Consider the following 20,621-nt stretch of genomic DNA (forward strand, 5'->3'; position numbering starts at 1 on the left):
AGATCAACTGTGCTGTTAGAATGGGGTGCTGAGGGGGTCCTGTAAATTGCTCTCTGTGGGTCTACCCTCTACCCTCTCTAAGGCATTTGCCAGCCCTTTTGACAGTGGGGAGCTCAGAGGAGGGGAGATTTGGGGGAAGGGGTTTTAGGATGCCAGCATCTGTGCTCCCACTTCATCCTTAGGCTCACAGTCCCCTAAACACACACACACACACACACACACACACACACACACACACACAATTTTTCTGCTCCAGTCTTTTGATTTTTTTTCTTATTTTGGAAAAAGAGGTGTCACTTTGCCCCAAAGCAGTAATAGCTCTCCTACCTCCCAACCTCTAGTCCCCACACAGTGCCTTGCATTTCTCCAGGCTGAGACCTTTCGGGCCTTGGAGTCCCTGAACCCGCATGAGGTGACTAACCATGGCCACCTGGACCAAGGTTGGGAGGTGCGAATGGGGAAACGGCTGAGGGATTCAGAAACAGGAAAGCTAGAGGTGAGGTATGGGGCCAAACCTCTGCTCAGCTGGGCAGTGGGCAGAGGCCCTGGGCAGGAGGCCTAGAAGTTCTCATGATGGTGGAAGAAACGAATCCCGTCCTGCCTGTTGATGAGCTGACAGGCCTTTTCCACATTCTTGGTCATGCCACGGGGGTCACAGCTAAACACCCCGATCTTCTGGACCTGTTGGAGGAAGAAGTGAAGGCTAGCTCAGTGTTCAGAGGGAGGGCTAGCTTCATGTTCATGTTAAAGACCAGCAAGAGTCCTTGGTGAGGACCATTCCATGTTCCTGATGAAGGTTTGCTTCGTACCATGCATGGTGAGGGCTGCCTCAATGTTTATAAAACTAACCCAATTTTGGTAGACTTGCTCTCTGTGCGTCCAGCCTTTACCGTTTTCCAACGCATTTGCTAGCTTCAGGTGCAAGATCAGTGTTTCCAATAGGGGCCAGGTTAATCAATGTCCAGGTTGAGGACAGTTTAGTGTCTCATTGAGGGCTAGCCCAGTTTTTATGAGAGTGTGGCTAGCACAGTGTTCGTGGTGAAGGTTAGCTTGGTGTCCAGGGTGAGGGCTGGACAGCATTAGTGGTAAGGATAATTCTGAGTCTATGGTGAGGACCAGCCCAACCACCGAGGCTTTCCTTCTGGACAAGGCATCACGGCTTCAGAGGTGGCAAGTCCCTGCTGCCTGATTCCTCCCTTTGCCCCTCAGGGTGACCCACACCTCTCCCCTTCCATTCCATTACCCCACCAATATCCCTGGGGGTGGATTCTCCTTCCCTTATGGAGCAGGTTTGGGAGCTTTGCTCAGACTGCAAACAATAAAGGTGAAGAAAACCTGAATATGGGGTGGGACTGACCTTTGGGTGGACCTCCTGCAGAGAGTCGAAGAAGGGTTCGAAGCGGGGTCGGCCAAAGTGGGTGATGGAGCGCAAGCCCGTGAACAGACTCCGGTTCAGCACTTTCTGGAAGTGCCGCTCACAGATGTACTGGGGGAGGGAGGAGAGGAGGAAGGTCACAGCCAGGCAGAGCCAGGGTCAGCTCCTAGTCCAGATGGCGGTCCACCCACCTGCCTTGGCCATCCTTACCCTCAACCCCCATACCCACTGAGCTGCCCTGCCTGGCCGGCCCTGACGTACCAGCATGGTGGTCCTGAGGTCAAACTTCTCAGCCAGCTGGGTGATGTAGATGTGTACGGACACCAGGTCCTGGTGGTCATTCTCCTCCACCTCCCGGATGATGTCAGCCAGCCACTCAAACTGCCGCTGGGTCCGTGTCACCCAGATGAAGTAGATCTGGGGACAGGGTTACAGCTTGGGACCCAGCTCATCTCAGGCTCCCTACACCCCAGGAATCATCACACCAATAGAAGTCTTCTGGTCTCTAGCAGCTTGTGCCTCTCCCCAGATAGCCTGGGGAGGTGGAAATGTATGGGGCCACAGGGCCGTGCTCTGAGGCAGAAGATGGCGTTGCCCCAGGGCACAGAGCAGTGGAAGTGAGCAATAGCCTGGGGCCATGAGAAAGGAGCCTGTCAAGTGAGCTGAAGGTCTGTTGGGGTGGGAAGCAGCTTTCTCTTGCCGAGCCTGACCTTCCACTCCCTCCAGTGGGCCCTGCTCAGGCTGCTAGGCTCCCAACCTACAGGCTGCCCAGAGGCAGAGGGTCCCGCTAAGGGGTATGTCACAGAACAGCCTCTGGAAAGACCCAGCTGGCTGCCTGGAGTGGATGGGCATGGGCTCAAAGAGAGACCAGGGGAATGGAAGCTGCCCTGGGGGGTACCCACCTCCAGCTTCTGATGGGGAGAAACGGGGCTGTGTGAGTTAAGAGGCAGAGACAGAGCTGGTATGGACGGAGGGGCAGGGGAGCTGTCTGTCACCCTCTGAGTGCTGACAGCATACAGGCCGGGCCTCTGCCCGCTGCATTCCTGTGGCCCTGACTCACCTGCCAGGCCCAGAGAGACAAGCAGGGGCCTGCCACCAGGGCCAGGGTGAGGCGAAGGGGCCTGGTGTGGAGGGCCCTCAGGGCCTGGGCTGTGCTCCTAGAGCCATCCAGGCCCGCCAGCCCTGCCTTGCTGCCTCCCCTCCTCTTCCTCTTGAGAGCAGAGCCAGTTTCACTTGTGCCCCACCCCAAGTATGCCCTTCCCTCTCCCGACCCGACAGTGCTTCAAGTGCTGGCTTCCTCTCCAACGCTGCCTGGAGGGACTCTCAGAAGCACATCCTACGTGGGGCACCCCCTAACTGAGGGAAGAGCCTGGAAGGCATCAGCAAAACAATTCTGTCCCTTAGGGTCCAGGAATACCCTGAGTCCCTTGGGGTCAGGCCAACTCAGCCTTTCCCAGACCAGGGAGGCCAAGGACAGAGGCAGGAGACAGGTTCAGATAGACACAGTGATAGGGAACAGGGGGCCAGGGACTGGTGGGAGGAGGGGACACTCACCTTCCTACAGAACACTTGGCAGCTGACCAATGACTTGAAGACCAGGTCTTTGAGGATGGAGGCAAAGGGTGTGACCCCAATGCCCCCTCCCACCAGCACGGACACCTCAAACTTACGCCACTCCTGGTGGCCCTCTCCAAATGGTCCATCGAGGTACAGCTGCAGGGAGGGGAATGGGTTTGAGTTAAGTTCGGCTACCACCATAGTTCTGAAGCCAGAAATGGGAGGCAGGGAAATGCAGGTAGGTGTATGGAGTGGGGAGTAGTGGGGGGCTTGTAGCATCATCTGGAAGAATCAGTCTCTGGATAGGGGAAGGGAGGAACACAGTGGGGAGTCTGGGGCAGCAGGACCGAGGCCTGCTAAGGGACTGTGGGAGCATGTGGTGCGTCCAGCCTGGGTCTGGGCACCTTTGGATGTTGGGCACAGCTGTCACCCGTCGGGGGTGAGTAGATCTCCCTGAGGCGGGTGGTCCAGGGCCCTGCTGCCCGGATGTGCAGGCTAAGCGTGTCCTCGTGGGGCGCAGAAGTCAGGGTGAAGGGGTGGCACTCTGTGGTCCCCAGAGCCAGGCAGGCGATCCACACCCGCTGTCCTGACTTGTACTCAAAGCCTTGGGGCCACCAGAACTCGAGGCGGGGCACTCCTGAGGAGGGGAGGTGGGTGGGAGGTGGCTGTCCTGAACCCAGCAACAATGTGACCCCTAGAGAGTTCCCCAACCTGCAGCCTCAGCTCTGCTTTTGGAATATGACAGAGGAGGCCTCCCGCCATCAGAGGTCATTACTCCCCTCAGGCCACGTCTACCCTGAGCGGGTGCTGGGCAGCACTGGGGTTGGTGGTCAGCCTGGCCTGGGCTCCTCCTCTCTCTGTTGTGAGAGAGACTCAGGTCCCCTGGCAAAGAGCTTCTCTTACCAGCTCCCTCATCCCTACCACCTCAAGGACCCTGCTAACTCCACTGGGCCAGGCCAGGAGATTTCAAGGTCCAGGCTCTGCCCCTGGCCTGTCAGCTTCCTCAGTACCACCAGCCTGCTCCCCTGACAGCCTCTATGTTGGTACCTGAAGGCAGCAGCTCCGCTTTCACCACACTGATCTCCACCTTCTTTCCGGCTCAGGCTCACCAGCTTGTCCCCCATATAGATAAGTACTGGGACCAGGAAGATGGTGTGGAAACGGGGCAGCTGGATCAGAGCGAAGCTGCCATGGATGATGAGCTGGATAGAGCAAAGAGTATAGCTGAGATCCAAGCCACACTCACAACAGGGTCTGACCCCTGCATCCTTTCCCAATTGGCCCATGCAATTCTCACCTCACCAGGTGCCATGTTCCTTCCAGGCTCCAAAACTTAACCTCTCCCAACCCATCCTCCAAAGCATTTATGTTAATGAGACTATTTGCATCTTCCTGACACCATCCTAGACCAAGCCACCTGCACTCATGCGGTAGCCTCCTACTTGGTCTTCCACTGGGTTGCCCCACTGTGATCAATTCTCTCCAAGACAGCCAGTGTGACATTTTAAAGTTTGTTTTATCATGTCATTCCCAGCTCAAGAGGCCTTAGATGATTTCCCATTGCACCGCAAGGCCTTGCGATGTTCTGGCCTCTACCTGCCAGCATTTCCCCCTCCCTGTTCTTCAAACACCGCACGTCCTTTCTGCTTCAGGACTTTGCACCTGCTGCTCCCTCTGCTGGGAATGCCTTTCCCCTACTTCTTCCCATCCATCTCACTTTTCAGGTCTCAGCAGAAATGCCACCTCCTCAGGCCTTCACCCAGCCCTCTCTATCCCTTCTCCCTGTTAACTCCCTTCAGAGCATTGTCGTCATCCACGATACTTGTGTTCCTTCATCCATGGACATGTTTACTGTTGTTCTCCCCACTGGACTAGAGGGGTAGGGACTGTGTCCATTTCATTTGCCATGACACTCTCAGCTCCAATCAGTTTCTGCCTGGCATATGGTAGGTGCTCAGTAATTACTGAGTTAATGGAAGGAGTTTCCCCAATTTACCCTGTCCCTTTGGAGACTAAGAACACCTAACCAGTCCTCCTTTTCCATGAAATAACTGACAGGTATTGTCCAGCTCCGGTCCTTTCCCCAACAAGCTGGTCTAATGTGGTCAGACACGACTTGCCCCCTTCTTCCCACTTGCTTGGTCCTGAGTATGGTCAGCCTGGCTCCCGCCTCCACATCTTCTCAGGACCTGCTCACAGAAGGCTCACAAGTGACCAAACCCCGAGGTCTCCCTTCAGACTGCATTCGCTCCCGTGCTTGGCAGCCTGTGGCCCTAGTGACCACCCCCGCCTTGCCACTTCTGTAACAGTGCTCTACTGGTTCTCCCTCTTTCCCTCTCAGGCTGTTTACTTTCTATCTCCTGCACTGGCTCTGCTCCTTCTCCCACCCCCAATCCTGTGTGTTGCCCAAGCCTGATTTCCTCACCCTCTGCTCTTCTCTTTCTATGATCTCCCACCTGGCGCAGCCTCTCAGCTGAGCCACAGCCCTTCAGCTGCAGCTGCAGCCTGCACAGGTCCGCCATGTCCTGCCACCACCTACTGCCCTGTTGGCCACTCATAGCCAGGCCCATCTCCTCTGTGCCCCGAATATTCTACCATCATTCCCACCTCTGCACCACTGTTCGTGCCTTTCTTCTTCTTCTTCTTCTTTTTTTTTTTTGGCCCAACCAGGGATTGAACCTCGACCCTCGGCAGTGAAAGCACAGAGTCCTAACCACTGGACCTCCAGGGAAGTCCCTCATGCCCTTCCTTCCACCTGGAATGCTCTTCAGTTTCCACTCTGCCCTGTCAAACCTTAGCTTATCTCTCCTTAAGCTTAGCACAAGTTCCACCTTCTCCCCAAAGTCTTCTCTAACCAGTTTGGCCCAAACGAAACTCCCTTCAATGAGCTCTTCTAACTGACTGACTGGAACACTCAGCTCAGCAATTAATCCTGTATTATCTGTTCATTTTGATCATTTCACATGCATGGCACTTATCTCTGCAGCAAATCCTCAGTTCCTGAGGGCAGAGCTTAGAGTCTCCCCCTCCTCTGCTGGGCCTAGCACAGAGCAAGTATATACTAGACCCTCAACACATAACAGTTAAAGTGAACTCTGGTTCCTCATTCAGCTCTCCATTCCTCCAGCTGAGTGTTACCCAATTCTTGAAACTTTCCCCACAGAGCTAACTCAAACCTCCTTGGGCTCTTCTCTCAATTGGCTCCAGTTTTCCCAGGTTCCTCTTTCATTAAGGAGCCCACGCCCACCCCCAAGGCTTTCTGAGAATCCAACCAGGCTGAGAACAATGTCAAGGTGACTTCATACTCCTTTGTTTATACACCTTGCTTGGTGTTGGCTCTACCTTTAAACCACAAAGCTGCTGCAGGGTCATGGTTGACTGAGGAGCCTGGGGAACAGCCTGCCAGCTCCGTTTCTGCTGTGCTAACTCCACCCTCTACAGCCTGGATCAGGAGCCTGGACACCCTTCCCCACAGTCTGTGCCACACTGGGGTCGTTTACTTGTAACTTCTCTTTCTGCCAGAGGTCAAGTGGCCATACCTGAGATAAACAGGAAGGCAGCAGGTGCTTTGACTCTGATCTCCCCCCAGATGAGATGCTCCCAAGCTGCAGGGGCTAGGACTTCCCAGCAGAGTGGCCTGCACCTTTCTGAGCTGCTAACTTCCCTTCTGGATCCCCCAGTGATCCCCACAACTGGGGATAAATCAGAAACCGGTCTTGGTCTCAGGGTACCAGGCTGGCCACTCTTCTGGGTCTCCCATCTAGTTCAAAAAAGCTGCTTTATCACCAGAAACAAGACCATCATTTCCACCCCTAACAGAAACAGTAACCCAGATGCTAGGGCTCTACCCATTATCAGGAACGTTGGGAGGGAGGCATAAATTAGCCACAGTTTCCAGAGAAATTAACGTCAGTTCTAGGAAACGTCCTAAGCCCAGGCTGGATAGTCATCTTCAGAAGCATGAAGTGCTGAGCCTCAAGCAGGTTGGAAGCAGACCCTCCTACCTACCAGTGAAGACAGACTGCACCCCAGCACCAGCCTGACCCAGGCAATGATGGCCTTTCTCCCTTGTCTCAGGACAAAGGAGACCCCTGTGTGCAGTTCTGCCTGGAGCCAGGTGACAGGGCAGCCATCTGGGCTCTGCACTTCTTGAATGCTGGCAGCCAAGCTATCATCAATGGGGACATCAGAGCATTGGGACTTGGTTTAACTCCTCAGCAAGGCCCTCAGGGTGCCCTTCGGGGAAATGCCTGTGTCTGTGAGAAAGGCAGGCCAAGTAGAGCCATGACATAGGGGCACAGATCAGAGTCATCTCTGGAAATAGCCAGCTGAAGCAGCTGAGGACAAAGCCAGGGAAAGGTGAAAAGGGAACAGGAGAGAAGAAGGGAGGGAATGTGAAGGAACGGAGGCAGGGGCCCAGGTTAAGAAGGAAAGGGGAGAGGTGGAGTCTTAAAAATCCATTTTAGGGGCTTCCCTGGTGGCGCAGTGGTTGGGAGTCCGCCTGCCGATGCAGGGGACACGGGTTCGTGCCCCGGTCCGGGAGGATCCCACATGCCGCGGAGCGGCTGGGCCCGTGGGCCATGGCCGCTGGGCCTGCGCGTCCGGAGCCTGTGCTCCGCAGCGGGAGAGGCCACAGCATTGAGAGGCCCGCGTAACGCAAAAAAAAAAAAAAAAAAAAAAAAAAAAAAAAAAAAATCCATTTTATCAACAGTCCAATGAAGACATTTTGAGCAAGTTCATTAACTTTACAGGTGGCATTTAGCTAGCTGGATGGATGTAGCTAACACCCCAGAAAACAGGATCAGAACAAAAGTGGCAGAACCTATTTAAGGTAAGTTTCTCTTTAAGAAGGTGACGCTCCCTTGAATGCAGACAGTCCACCCAAGAGCCCAAACCACCACCCAAAGGTAGGGAAAGACTGACTGGGCAGAAATGATGTGGGGTGTCTGGAAGGAATGCAGATCAGCCAGGTAAGGCTGCTACTACAAATCCCATGCCAGGGAGTCAGTCTTCCAAGTGCCGCATATTGGGTCAGCCTACCTGAGAGCCCCATACTATATAATCTCCACCTTTTGAGAGAGATACGGAGAAGTGAAGAGGATACTTGAAATAACTAAGGGGATGGAGAACTGATGTCTCAGGCATCACTGCCTCCCTGGGAACATCTGCCCAGACTCCGCTGGCCTGGTTCACGGCCAAAAGCCCTCACCAGCACGTAGAGCAGGATGTAGAGGTGGTGGGTCAGCCAGAAGCCCCGGAAGCCGCGGCGCTGGAAGTGGTGGGAGGCGAAGACGTACATGACGGCGAGAACCAGGAGCAGCATGACCCCCGTGAGACCTGCAAATGAACATGGGGTGAAGGGCAGAGGCGCAGGGCCTCACAGAGGGGGCTGTTCTGAGGCTGCCAGGGTCCCCTCTCCACTCCACAGCTCCAGGCAGGGGGCGGAAAGCCCAGCATCTTTCCCTCTTCCTCTCTCCGACACCACTGATCACAGGTACCTTTCATCTCAACAGATCCTACTTGTCCTTTGTGGACCTTGTCATGATTGTTATTTTTCAAGCACCTGTGTCATTACTTGTTTTATGTCTGTCACTTTCTTGACTCTCAGGTCCACAAGAACAGGGACCAGGCTAGGCTAGTTCACCACTGCACCTGAGTGCCTAGTGCAGGGCCTGGCACACCATGGGCCTTATGGACACGTGTGCTGAATGAATGAACGTACAGGGCAGCTGCTCTGAGCCCTCTGGGTGGAACTCTGGACATTGTAGGCCCTGCCGTCAGGGAGTCAAGGCTTGGCCAGCATTCCAGCTGCACTCTGCCTGGCAGCCACAGCACCAAGCAAGAGCGCTGGCCCTGTTAGTGAGCGAGTGGGACCACACTGTCGCTGCTCATCACCAGAGCCCCCGTGGATCTGGCCCAGACCTGGTGGGAGATCCCTCCTCTCAAAGGGGATCCCAGGCTAGGGGTGCACAGGAGGGCAATACTGGAGCCATTCCAGATAACGGCCCCTCAAGTGATCAAGGAGGAGAGAGGCAGAAGTGAAGAAGATTAGAGCCCTGTAGTGTGGAAAAGCAGAGGTTAAGAAGGGATCTAGGGCTTCCCTGGTGGCGCAGTGGTTGGGAATCTGCCTGCCAATGCAGGGGACATGGGTTCGAGCCCTGGTCTGGGAAGATCCCACATGCCGCGGAGCAACTAGGCCCGTGAGCCACATCACAACTACTGAGCCTGCGCGTCTGGAGCCTGTGTTCCGCAAGGGGAGAGGCCGCGACAGTGAGAGAGAGGCCTGCGCACCGCGATGAAGAGTGGCCCCCGCTCGCCGTAACTGGAGAAAGCCCTCGCACAGAAATGAAGACCCAACACAGCCAAAAATAAATAAATAAATTTATAAAAAAAAAAAAAAAAAAAAGAAGGGATCTAGCCACAGCCTGTAAAGTCCTGAATGGAGAGAAGGGCATAAACGCGGCCTCAGCCAGTAAACCCCAGTGTGCAGAAGTTAGCAAGCACTCTCTGAAGTTCAAAGCCAATCGTTTTAGGATTTAAAGAAAAATAAAAAACAACACGCTGTGTTTCACAGAAAGGACTATAGAAAACGTGTTACCCCAAGGAGGGAACAGAGTGAAAATATAAATAGCTTCAAGAAGCATTTGAATATATTCACAGCTAATAGCTCTAAAATGGGTGATGATGGGGAGTTAGGAATATGCCCCTAAACAGCTCTTGTCAAGACAGACTACAGAATGGAGGGGGAGAGGGGGAGGGGGTGTCCACCAGGCTCCACAAGGAGCCTGGTCCCTCCCCCATGCAGCTGGGGCATAGCATTCCTCAAAGTCACTGTCATGGTAGGTGTGTGTGTCGGAGGTGGAGGGGTGCACTCCCATTCCTCAGAGGGAGGGACTAGCTCAGAACTGGGGCAGAAGCCCAGCTAAGCTCCTGAGAGAAGGCCTGGAATACAGAGTCTCCTACTGCCCAGGAGCGCGCTCGGGGCAAGGGCAGAGCCTGGCTCACCGTGAAGGCTATGAGGGCTGAGTGAGAGCGACTGGGCTGCCTGTGGCAGATAGAACCCAGAGCCTGGAACTCAGAGCCAGGCCCAGAAATTCACGGAGCAGAGAGGGCTCTCACCTGGCATGGTCTGGAAGAACCACCAGTAACACTTCTGGGGGGAACTCGGACCTGAGGGTTAGGGAAAGCAAGGACAGATCCTGTGAGGAGATGTCTGGGACCTCCAGAAAGGATCCTCCAGAGGAAGCGCCCCACACCAGTCACCCTTTCTGTGACTTGGGATTGGGGACTCAGGCTGGTCACTGTCCTGTAACTTGGAGGGTGACACACTCCTCTGAACCAAGAGAATTTCTGCAAAGAATTTCACCCCCTTCACCCCCGAGCCAGGCCACACACACGCGCGCGCGCGCACACACACACACACACACTCACCCGTTGTCATGGAAGAGACCAGGTAAGAGGCAGGAAAGGACGCTGAGCAGGCTGATGGTAGACATTCACCACACGGCCTGCACTGTGTTAAGGCTAAGGAAGACCAGACAGGGTGGGGTTGAGCCTGGGGCCAGCCCACTGGGGATGCTCAACCCATTCAGCCCAAGCTCCAGGACTCCAGCCGGCCAGAGTTGGGGGCCTGAAAAAGGACCCTAGGGATCTGGACTTCTATTCTTTAATAAACCTCCTGTTCCTCCCTTGCCCCATATACACACCATCCATGAAAATAGCCACATGCGTCTGAAATTATACCATTAGAAGTTCATTCCTTTGGTTTCTCTCATAGAATTACGTGTTTTTGTTTGTTTGGCTCACCAAGAGGCTTGTGGGATCTTAGTTCCCCGACTAGGGATAGAACCCGGGGCCCTGGCAGTGAGAGCATCCAGTCCTAACCACTGGACCACCAGGGAAGTCCAAAGTTAAAGATTTGCTACCTTTGGCATAGCTGGTGATTCCTATCTACCTACTGATTTTATAAAAGGTTACAAGTCTCATGTACACATCACTTCTTTATAGCCTTTCAATTCTCCACTTTCCAACAATGTTATAAAATAGCAAGGGCAAACACAATAAAATAGGCACCCACGTGTAGAAACAATGCTGTGCCAAGATGTTAAGGCAGCCAAGACTGGTCTGTTGGCTGGCAGGCAATGCCATTTGTCCAGCCGGTAGCTCAGGGTATGACAGAGGACTCCTCAAAAGCAGCTCGAATATTGGTGCATGAAAGATAGCTTGTTCCTGAGTCAAGGACCTTCTAAACCCATTTAGGGAGTTGTTGGGAAGAATACATGAGATGAACTCTATTAAGTGCCTGGCATGCAACAAATGCTCAATAAACATTCGCTGGATCTGCACAGTCACAGAGTCTAAAGCCTAATCCTGCTGGTCTGGTAACCTCTATCCTGGTGTGTGATACTGGGAAAAGCGACCCGTGTGAGCCCTGCCCCTCTCACCAGGTGCCTGTCTCTGATGCATGTGTTTCGCCGCCCATCTTCCGTGTCTCAAGCCAGTGTGCCCTGGACCTCCCACCCTGCCCTCTGGGTCCTGACCCCTCCTCACAGTGCCATCACTCCAGAAGAGTGCAGGGTTGACGTCCTGCCATCTGGTAACTGGAGGCAGGCCCAGTGTTGCCCTGGCCTTTGTGTAAGAGGGTAGGCCCAGATCCCGGCCTGGCTGCAGGCAACTGGCCAGGTGGTCTGTGCGGAAAAACTTCAGTGGCCCAGGCAAGAAATCGGGATGAGATACCAAGTCTGAAGGAGCTCCTCTAGCCCATGCCCCAGGCTCCAATCAGCCCCAGGGGGACCTGAGCCATACAGAGGGAGCCATGGTCAGTAGGTCAGAAGCTCTCTTAGCAGCGAGAGAGTGCAGGCTCCCAGCCCTGGGCACCCCTCCCTGCCCAACTCTGGAGCTCCAGCTGAACTTCTTCCCAGGGGCCAGGCATACACAGCCTGCAGGGACAGCCTCAGCCTCACCTCATGCATCCTCAACCACCACATGGTCCTCTCACTCAGTGATCTGGGAGGCCATGCCCAGCAGCAGCGAGTCCACATCTTCAGCTCTTTGTACGTTTGGGTGCTTTTGGGGTGGGGAGAAGAGAGGGGCATGGCTAATGAGGCCAGCGGTTGGGCAGCCAGGCTCTCTCAACCCCACAGTTCATGTCCTGGGCCCACCCAGTCCTGCTATTTGCTCCCAAACTGTGGGGCCATTGCTTCTCTACAGGTTGATTCCCCACTCAGGGTGCGCAATGTCCCCATCCAAAGCTCATGCTGCTAGGACACAGGTCTCCACAAGCACAAGGAACTGAAAACTTTGCTTCTATTTTAGGAAACTCGACGGTATGGTTGACAAAGGCACTAGATCTAGGTCTTGGTCCTTGCTCGGTTAGTAACCAGCTGTGTGACAGGACCTCTCTGAACTCAGTGTCCTGCCCTTAATAAAAAGGGCCTTAGGGATTAATAAAATAAATAAAATAATAAACAGGTATTAGCAGGACACTGAGGTCTCTTTCAGCTCAGCTCCATGACTCTGATTCTATGCTTGCCTCTTCCCTCTTTCCTCCCACCGCCTTCCCCCTTTATGAACACTCTACACAAAGTATCTGATTTTGCTTTAAATTAATGGTCAATGGTCTTTACCCATACTGGCCTGGACAGATGATGCCTGGTAATCTCTCAGAATTCCTTTCTCCACCTTGCCCTCCCCACATGTTCACATTCACACACTGCCCCGGTGTGTCTAACTGGGAAGTTTCCTTGGGGGCCGGGATGGCTGGGGTACTCCATTGCCTACAAGGGACCCAGAGTTGTCAAGGGAGAAGGGAAACCTAGAAGGAAGTGATAGATGTAGAGCCACATCTGCACAGGCCCCTGCTGTGCCTCACACAGCCCTGAGGTGGGCATGGAGGACTGACGTTTGATGGTGTATAGCTACCTCGTCATCTCAGACAGTTGGTAGGGGAGATGGCTGGGGTGCCCCAGGCTGCTTCCTCTACCCCAGCCCATCCCAGCTGGCTGCCTCAGTCCTACTGCCCCCCTTCACCACACACCCTCAGACACAAACACACACACACCACAATACACACACACCCACACATGTGCCCCCAGCCCTGACCTCTCGGCTCCAGTAGCTATTGCAGACCCAGAGAGCTCTGGAGACACTTGAGTTCCTATTGATGACCCCCTGGAAGTAGCAGCTGGCATTTCTGAAATGCAAGGAGCAGGTTAGTGGTGACCGAGGCTATGAAGCCCCAATGTCAGGCATCAGCTCTGGTGTCCAAGGCTAGAGCCAAGGGTCCAGGCTATTGCTTCCTTGAGGTGGTGTGTGGTCAGGGTAGGTCCTAAACAACCTGAATTTTTGGAAGCAATAAAAAATAAAAATAAAGAAAACATCAGACCAAACGTCTAAAAGTGTATCCCTTATTTCACCATGTTTCATTCTCTCTCTCTTCTCTCTCTCAATAGAGAAAGAGACAGAGACAGATAAACTGTCAACTGAAAGAAAAAATGCACAACATAAGAGTTGTGAGTTTCAATTTTATTCAGGAAACTTCCTGAGGACTATCGGCCAGGAAACAGCCTCTTAGTAGCTCTGAGGGGACTGCTCCAAAGAGGGAGGGGGAGAACCCAGTATGTATAGGATTTGGGCTAGGGAATGGGTGCAGTCAAACATACATTTCTGTAAAAGGTTACTGCTAGTCACAAGGATCAGATACCTCAGTAAATGGTTTTTGTGTTTTTCTGTGTATGGGAAGGTGCAACAATCTGGGTCCATTAAAATTTTTTCCTGAGATATCTCTAACTATCTAAGGGGTTTGTTTTCCCAAAGCACTGAGTGTCTTATACTGTTTTTTGTCCTGAATTCCTTTTCAGGGTGTACTGTTAGAAGGCGACTGCAGTGGCTAATGACATGATCCTTGTAGAGCTGGACGGTGGGCAACATTCTTTATATATCTTCTTATATATGTAAATTAAAACATTTTAAAAAGGATTATTAATCGTTCTTTTGAAATTACTTGTCTATGGATAACTCAATTACTACGATTTCTTGGCCATCATAAGCCATATCCAGAAATTGGTCCAGAGTAAAAATAATCTAATCCATGAACTGTTTTAACTTATAACGCAATTGTAAAAAAAATAGACTGCATGCTTTTATATACTTTTAATTTAATATGTATATTTTTAAGTTTATTTTTCATTATTTTGGAGTCAATACTTTTCTTCAGCTCTCACACATTTTTATTGTAATTCCCTCCAAAGGCTTATAAGCCCCACTTCCTGTCCTTATAGCTAAAAGTATCCCCAGTGTAGTGTCAACACCTGAGGTTCAGACCTGCGGGCTTTGTGACTCACCCTCTGAACCTCAATTAGCTCGTCTTTAATTGGAGGATTAATATCTAAACCAGCTGCAGAAAAGTGGACATTAAGGTGCTCAAAAACCACAATGATGTATCATTTTAAACAACTGTTGTTCTTCTTTCCCTCCATATTCACTGTTCCCTGGGGAATGGGCACAATTCTGATTGATAAGCCTGTCCTGAGGTCTCCTGAGGCAGATTTTTCTCAATATACACCTCCACCCCTCCAAACACACAAACATCTGAGCCCCTCCCTCACCTCATGTAGACGCCAGGGGGCACCATGGTAGAGAAGAACTGCTCAGAGGCCGCCAGGAACTCCGGAGAGATGCTGGGGTCCAGGAAAGGGCGGTACTCTGTCCACAGGGGTAAGAAGAGAAATAGGCTCTTTACCCTCACACACTCTCGTCACACGAACCCACCTGTCTTCTTTGTCCTATGGATCCTGACCCCCTCCCCCTCCCCAAACCCCCCTCAGCCCAGGTGTTCCCCAAACTCCCTCACCTGTGTAATTCGGCGGTGCTTGCTGCAGGAAGCTGGGCAGCCACTCATACATCGCGATGTTCTGAGGGTCAAGAGAGGGGGAAATGGGAGGCCAGCGCTGGAGCAGCCAGGCCAGGAAGGATCTGAGCTCAAGGAAGGCTTAGGTGTGAGACGAGGACCAGGCAGGGGCAGTCACGGGAGAGACACTCAAACAGGAGAGGGGCGGAGGTTCCCGTTGCCCACGAGGAACGAGGGCAGGGGCGAGGGGCAGCTAAATAACAATCACGAGAAAACCTCTGGTATAACTAGCGCTTTGCCTCCTTATCACTCTCAGGGGCTTTCCCTAGACGGTAGCTGTCTGGGGAGGGGTGTTTCTGGGTGGGCTTGTCCAAGGATGGAGGGCTCTGCGGGGCAGCGGAGTCTCCCGGGGACAAGGACGTGGGGGCAGGGCCGCGCGACCGACCTGGTAGGTGGCGATGACCCTCTTGCGCGCGTGCTGGAACAGCTCTTCGTCTCCCCAGAGCGGGTGCTTGCGGGCCAGCTTCTCTGCCCACAGGTTGTGGTAGCGGAACCAGAGCAGGCCCAGCGCCTGCAGGAAGGGCTCGCGGTTCCCTCGCTCCGCCCCGAAGGCTGCCCGCGCGGTGGGGACACAGGCGAGGAGTTGAGCGCGGGTGGGCCCGAGGGGGGCGCACCTCGCCGGTCCCCCGCCCGCGCCCCCGCCGCCTCACCGTACAGCCCCAGTGACCCGCGCCGTCCCGTGGCGGGGTCGGGCGCAGTCCACATGCGCAGCGGGTCCTGCGCGTTCCGGGGGAAGGCGGGGTCGGGCCCCGACGCCAGCCGCCCCCCGGAGAAGCTCCGCAGCTCGTCGCTCCAGGAGTGCGAGGAGCCATAGATGGCGCTGCCGTCCAGCCAGCCCGTCGCCTCGTTGGTCTGTGGGGACAGCGGGAGGCTGAGCCGGGGGTCGGGTGGCCGAGGCGGCTCAGGGCGGGCGAGGGCCGGGCGGCCGTTGCGTGTGGTGGGAACCTCTCCACAGCTGCCTCAGGTCCCGCCCCACCCAACCCCCCCAGCCGCCTGCCCCGCCCACCAGGTCCCGGGGGTTGCCGGGGCTCTGTCCGGTCTCGGGGTCCCAGCGGCTCCTCTGGAAGGGCAGCACCACGTCCCCGCTCTGGTCGCGATCGAACACGGGGTCTCCGGGCGGGATGTGGATGCTGAGGAACTCGGCCGGGCAGCTAGGCTTTTCCACGCTCACCAGGTCCGAGAGCACGTGGTAGCCTGCCCGCAATGGAGGAAGGCGTGGGAGGGCCAGCTGAGAGCCGCTGAGCAGTCTATCTAGACTCCCCACCCGCTTCCCCTGAAGCTTCAAAAGACTCAGAAGCCATTATGGTCAAGCGTAAGCCTTGACCTCCCCACCCCTTCCTAAGCCTTCATCCAAACTGTTTTCGTTGTAAGTTTGGTCTCCTTGGTAACTGGGAGGTGCCCAGTGAATGTGCCTAAGCCGTAGGGCTGGCAGCACCGGCTCCAAAATGCAGCCTGCCCAAAGGGCCTGCCAGACTCAGTGGGACACTGGACACTGGATAACAAGTGTGGGCACCATGGATGGCCAGCAGGAGCTGAGCATTCCTGCTGGGAGCCAACAACCCACAGTCACTGCAGTCAGGCCCACCTGGCACCCCCATTTTGCTGGCCTACCCCCCAGCCCTCTTACCAGAATCAGAACCCTGCCCTGAACCTGTCCTAGGAGCCACAGGGGCAGAGTGAGAACGGAGTCCCCCCAAGAGTACCTACCAGATTATTTCCATGCTCCTCTAACCCCACTCCCATCAACAACTCAAGGTGACGCAGATTTATGCCTCCCCCAAGCAGACGTTCTCCCCCTGCTCCGACCCCTACCCCACCCCATTGCCTCCTCTTCCATCTCTCACCCCTTCTCTCAGACCCTCCATCACTCTCTCCCTTCATTCCCTGACTTCCCGCCTCAGACACAGAGGTGTCCAGCTGACCCCACTGGCTTCCCTTCCCCAGAGGTTGAGGCTCTCGTGGAAGAACACTCCCAGCACTGTGCGGTTTCGCAGGGAGCCCTGCCCTGCGGGGCCCCTCATGGCTGTGTTGCTAAGTGCCCGGCGGTTGGGCAAATGAGGCTCTCGGAAGGGCTGGTACACACCAACTGCATAGCTGGCTGCAGCCGAGAGCCTAGAGTAGGAGGGGTAGGGGCAAGGATGAATCCTCAGGGGGCTCCCTAAACTCTCTGCCAGGCTCCTTTCCACACCACAGATCCTAAAACCTTAGGAATGGGTGAGCCTTTGCTGGTACCTGCCAGCCCTTGCCCCTTAGCGGTGGCTACCTCCCTGACCCTGGGGCTCCATCTCCACTTGGCTCTCACCTACCTTTGCTGCCCCATCTGTGCTCCATGAGGTTGTTGTACCACCCATCAAATCGCTGCACCTCCCATGAAATGGGGTTCTGAGCTCCTGTGTGAGAACAGAGGGAAGGGGCAGCTGAGCAAATCAGTGCATGAGAGGACAGGCCAGCAGCAGAAAGTGGATACCCAGCACAGTGCAGGAGGTAGGGTATGGAGGGAGTTTACCCAGGGTATGTCCAAACTCAAGCCCAGTCTTTAAGCTGCTCACTGGACAACTATGGCAGGGACCACTAAAGTGGTGTAGCCAGTGTGTGCTGATAAATGGCCTCAGAGAGGAAGAGGAGGGTGAAAGAGAACAGTGGCGGTGGCGCAAGGGATGTAGGAGCCTTCTACTGCCCTCACACCCCAACTCCCTGGGGGACAGGACAGAAACGGTTCCCAGCCCTAAAACATCATACAGTGCAAGAGTCAGCCACGCTTCCACCCAGTGAAGGACATGTCATTCTGTGACTCACCCCTGGGCAGGGGAAATATGGAGAGGGGCTTGGCTCTCTCGTTGAGCCACTCTCAGAGCAAGGGTGTGGGCCATGGGGCTGTGGCTTTGGGGCCTATTGCTACCCCTATCTTTCCCCCAGTTTCTTGGGTGAGATCAGGGACTGACTGGTCATGTGGATAACCTTGCTGCCTCCTCTTCTGGGGCATCATGTTCCCCATATGATTCCTCTATTGACCCTACTTTATTCTCCAAAAACTAGGGTCTAGGAGGAAGCACTCAGCTGTCGAGGAAAGCACTCAGGCAGTGGGGGCAGAAGAAAGGGTCTAGAATCAGTAGTGGAGCAAGGATCCTTCTGGTCAGTAGATCAGATGACCAGCCAGAGTCCTTTCCCCAAACTAGGAGGCTACAGGGCTTAGGCTCCCTGTCTGCTCACCTCAGAGAACAGAGAAAAGAAAAGGACTCTCATCAGCCAGAGAGAGACCCATTCCTCCGGTTGTCTCTCCACTCAGACCAAGGACAGGATCTCAGAGCTACTTTCCTGCCCCGTGCCCTGGGAGCACGCACGTCAGCACACGTCATACATACACTCGCCAGGGGGTCTGAGAGGGTAGATGACTCAGGCCCTGATGTTTGAGCAAAGAGCTCAACTAAGGATCCAGGACATGGGGCAGGAACTAGGGCAGCCACATACATGTGGTCTCTAAAATAAGATGAACCGGTGGCAGAACAAGGAGGCCGCCTCTTGCATAGGGTATGGGGGAGAATACCTCTGGGAATAAGAGGCAAGAGCTGGGGAAAAAAAGGAAAATCCACGGCCAAGGCAAGGAGAGGACTGGGAGGAAAGGGAACGTGAGCAGCTTTGGCAAGGGAGAAACTGCACGGGCTGCCTCACCATGCTGTCACCTCCAGCCAAGACCAATCACGCCACAGATTCTCTCTGCTTTCTCCTGGTGCATCCCCCACCCCTGATGATCAGAGACTTGCTCTCTTAACCTAATTTGTGGCATCTTAAGCTCACTTTTCTCCTCAGAGACCCAGACTACAGAGAATGGCCTCAGATTCTAATAAGAGACTGTCCAAAGCTGAAGTAACAAATGCTTATGGATATATATATTTTTTTAATTTTAATTTTTTTGCCATGCCATCAGTTCCCCGACCAGGGATTGGATTCAGGCCACGGCAGTGAAAGCCCAGAATTCTAACCACTAGGCCACCAGGAAACTCCCGGATCTTATTGATTTTTGTTTTTGTTTTTATCATATTGTGTTAAAACACTGGCGACTTCCCTTTAGCTTTGGGTCCAGTCCGATACCAAGATCCTTTATTGTTTTGTGTGTCTAATCAGTCTTTTCCTCTATGGGGTGTCAGGGGTCCTTACTGCGTGAAGAAAGAGAGAAGACAGAAGAGATAGAAAGGGCCCCCAGTTTGTAAGGAATAAAACAGGAAGTGCTGACACGCAGATGAAGGCTCCCGAATTCTGTGTATTTGGGGAAATTTTTCATTCCATTATCCATTCATCTAGTCAAGAAGCTTGAAATGAGCACCTACCATGTGCAGCGTGCTGGATTAGCTAGGGACTGACTAGGGATACAGAGGTGAATATGACACAGCTTCTGTCCTTGGAGGACCCCAGAGGATGCTGGGTTCCTCTGCTCCTAGCTGTGCTTCTTCTCCAATCTGTACTCACCCATGGGCACCCATGGCCCAACCAGGAGTGTCCATGTCAGAGCCGAGTGGAAGCCCATGATGAAAATGTTAATAGGGCTCAGTTGTTAGAACACCCTAAAATGGAGACCCTAGAAAAAAGACAAAGGACAGAGAGAATGAGCTCCAGCAGTTCAGGAGAGTCAGGGCCTCTTGAGGCCCCTATGAATCAAGGCCTGGGACTGGGCCAAGACCCGAGTGTGTAGCAAATGGCAGGAGACTGACTCTCTCCCAAGAATCTTTCATTCACTCAACAAACACTTGATAAGCACCCACTACATCGCGGGCACTGACTTGGGCACTGGAGATTAAGTGATAAACAAAGCAGACAGAAATCTCTGCTTTCCTAGACTTTACTTTCTCAGATTAATTGGAAACCTTGCTTTGACTCAGCTTCCTGCCGTGTGTGTGTGTGTGTGTGTGTGTGTGTGTGTGTGTGTGTGTGTTCCTTGGACAGAGTCTTGCTTGGGGGCCAGAACACTGGGTTGAGGCCAGGATACTGTGCGGCTGACAGTCCACTAGTGTGATCTTAGGCAGGTCACTTATCTGCTCTGGACCTTGGTTTCCTCTTCTGGCTATGGGAGTACACATGCCTGAACTGTCTACCTCCTAGCCTGGTTGCCAGAATCAAATGTGAGAATGAGGTTGAATTCCAAGCAAGAAAAGTGACAGATGTTATGTAAATGTGATATAGAGAGGGTAGGCTGGAGCTTGGCTTCTCTGGGCAGACTCAGAAAGGATGCAGCCCCCGGTGCTTATGTGTTTGGGGCTGGCTTTCTGCTCTCTCTCCCAGGCCAACAAATCACCTAGGGATGACAGGGAAACAGAGGCAGCAGGGGACTCAGGCTGGAACTCCTGAGTGGCGCAAGGAGTGCCTAAGGCCAGTGAAGACCTCCTAAAGGCAATATGGAGAAGGGGGTGGGGTGTGGCTGGGGAACTGTCTAGCAGAGGAAGGTAGGAGCTCAGGGAAAGCCTCATCCCTAGCCAAACCCTCAGGGCTCCTGGACAGGTTGTCGTCGTCTAGTCACAGAGGAGGGAACCCAGACGATGATCTCCTCCCCGACTTGACATCTCCCATTAAACAAATGAAAAATATGTAGGCCCAGCAAAATTCAAAAGCTCAGCATTCCACTCACTCCACCCCAGTGAAGGGCTTTGGATGGTTAAAGGCAAAAGGCTGGACATGCTGAAGTGGCCACAGTGGTTCTTCCCTGATCCAGGATGTCTTGCCCCTTCCCCCCACCACTATGTCTTCAGGAGTCTGGGCCCCAGCCAGGTGTACCACTCAACCAGTAAAAGC

At 53.9% G+C, this 20,621-nt stretch overlaps 1 protein-coding gene across 1 annotated transcript; it reads right to left on the reverse strand.

Annotated features, from left to right (window-relative positions):
* Window positions 1-219: 219 nt before the first annotated feature.
* On the reverse strand, window positions 220-19,362 carry LOC116748576 (dual oxidase 1-like). Its single transcript, XM_032621711.1, is given in 23 exon segments — window positions 220-681; window positions 1,358-1,486; window positions 1,637-1,792; window positions 2,930-3,088; window positions 3,337-3,569; window positions 3,980-4,025; window positions 4,027-4,134; window positions 8,142-8,269; window positions 10,052-10,095; window positions 10,358-10,420; window positions 10,422-10,445; window positions 11,262-11,272; window positions 11,483-11,673; window positions 11,896-11,998; window positions 13,034-13,124; window positions 14,539-14,635; window positions 14,784-14,844; window positions 15,226-15,392; window positions 15,491-15,692; window positions 15,847-16,035; window positions 16,802-16,938; window positions 17,132-17,230; window positions 19,305-19,362. Coding segments are annotated over 23 exon segments (2,619 nt in total). The 3' UTR covers window positions 220-558.
* Between the last annotated feature and the right edge of the window lie 1,259 nt (window positions 19,363-20,621).

Source organism: Phocoena sinus, chromosome 2, assembly GCF_008692025.1.
Source record: "Phocoena sinus isolate mPhoSin1 chromosome 2, mPhoSin1.pri, whole genome shotgun sequence".
Classification (NCBI taxonomy): Eukaryota; Metazoa; Chordata; class Mammalia; order Artiodactyla; family Phocoenidae; genus Phocoena; species Phocoena sinus.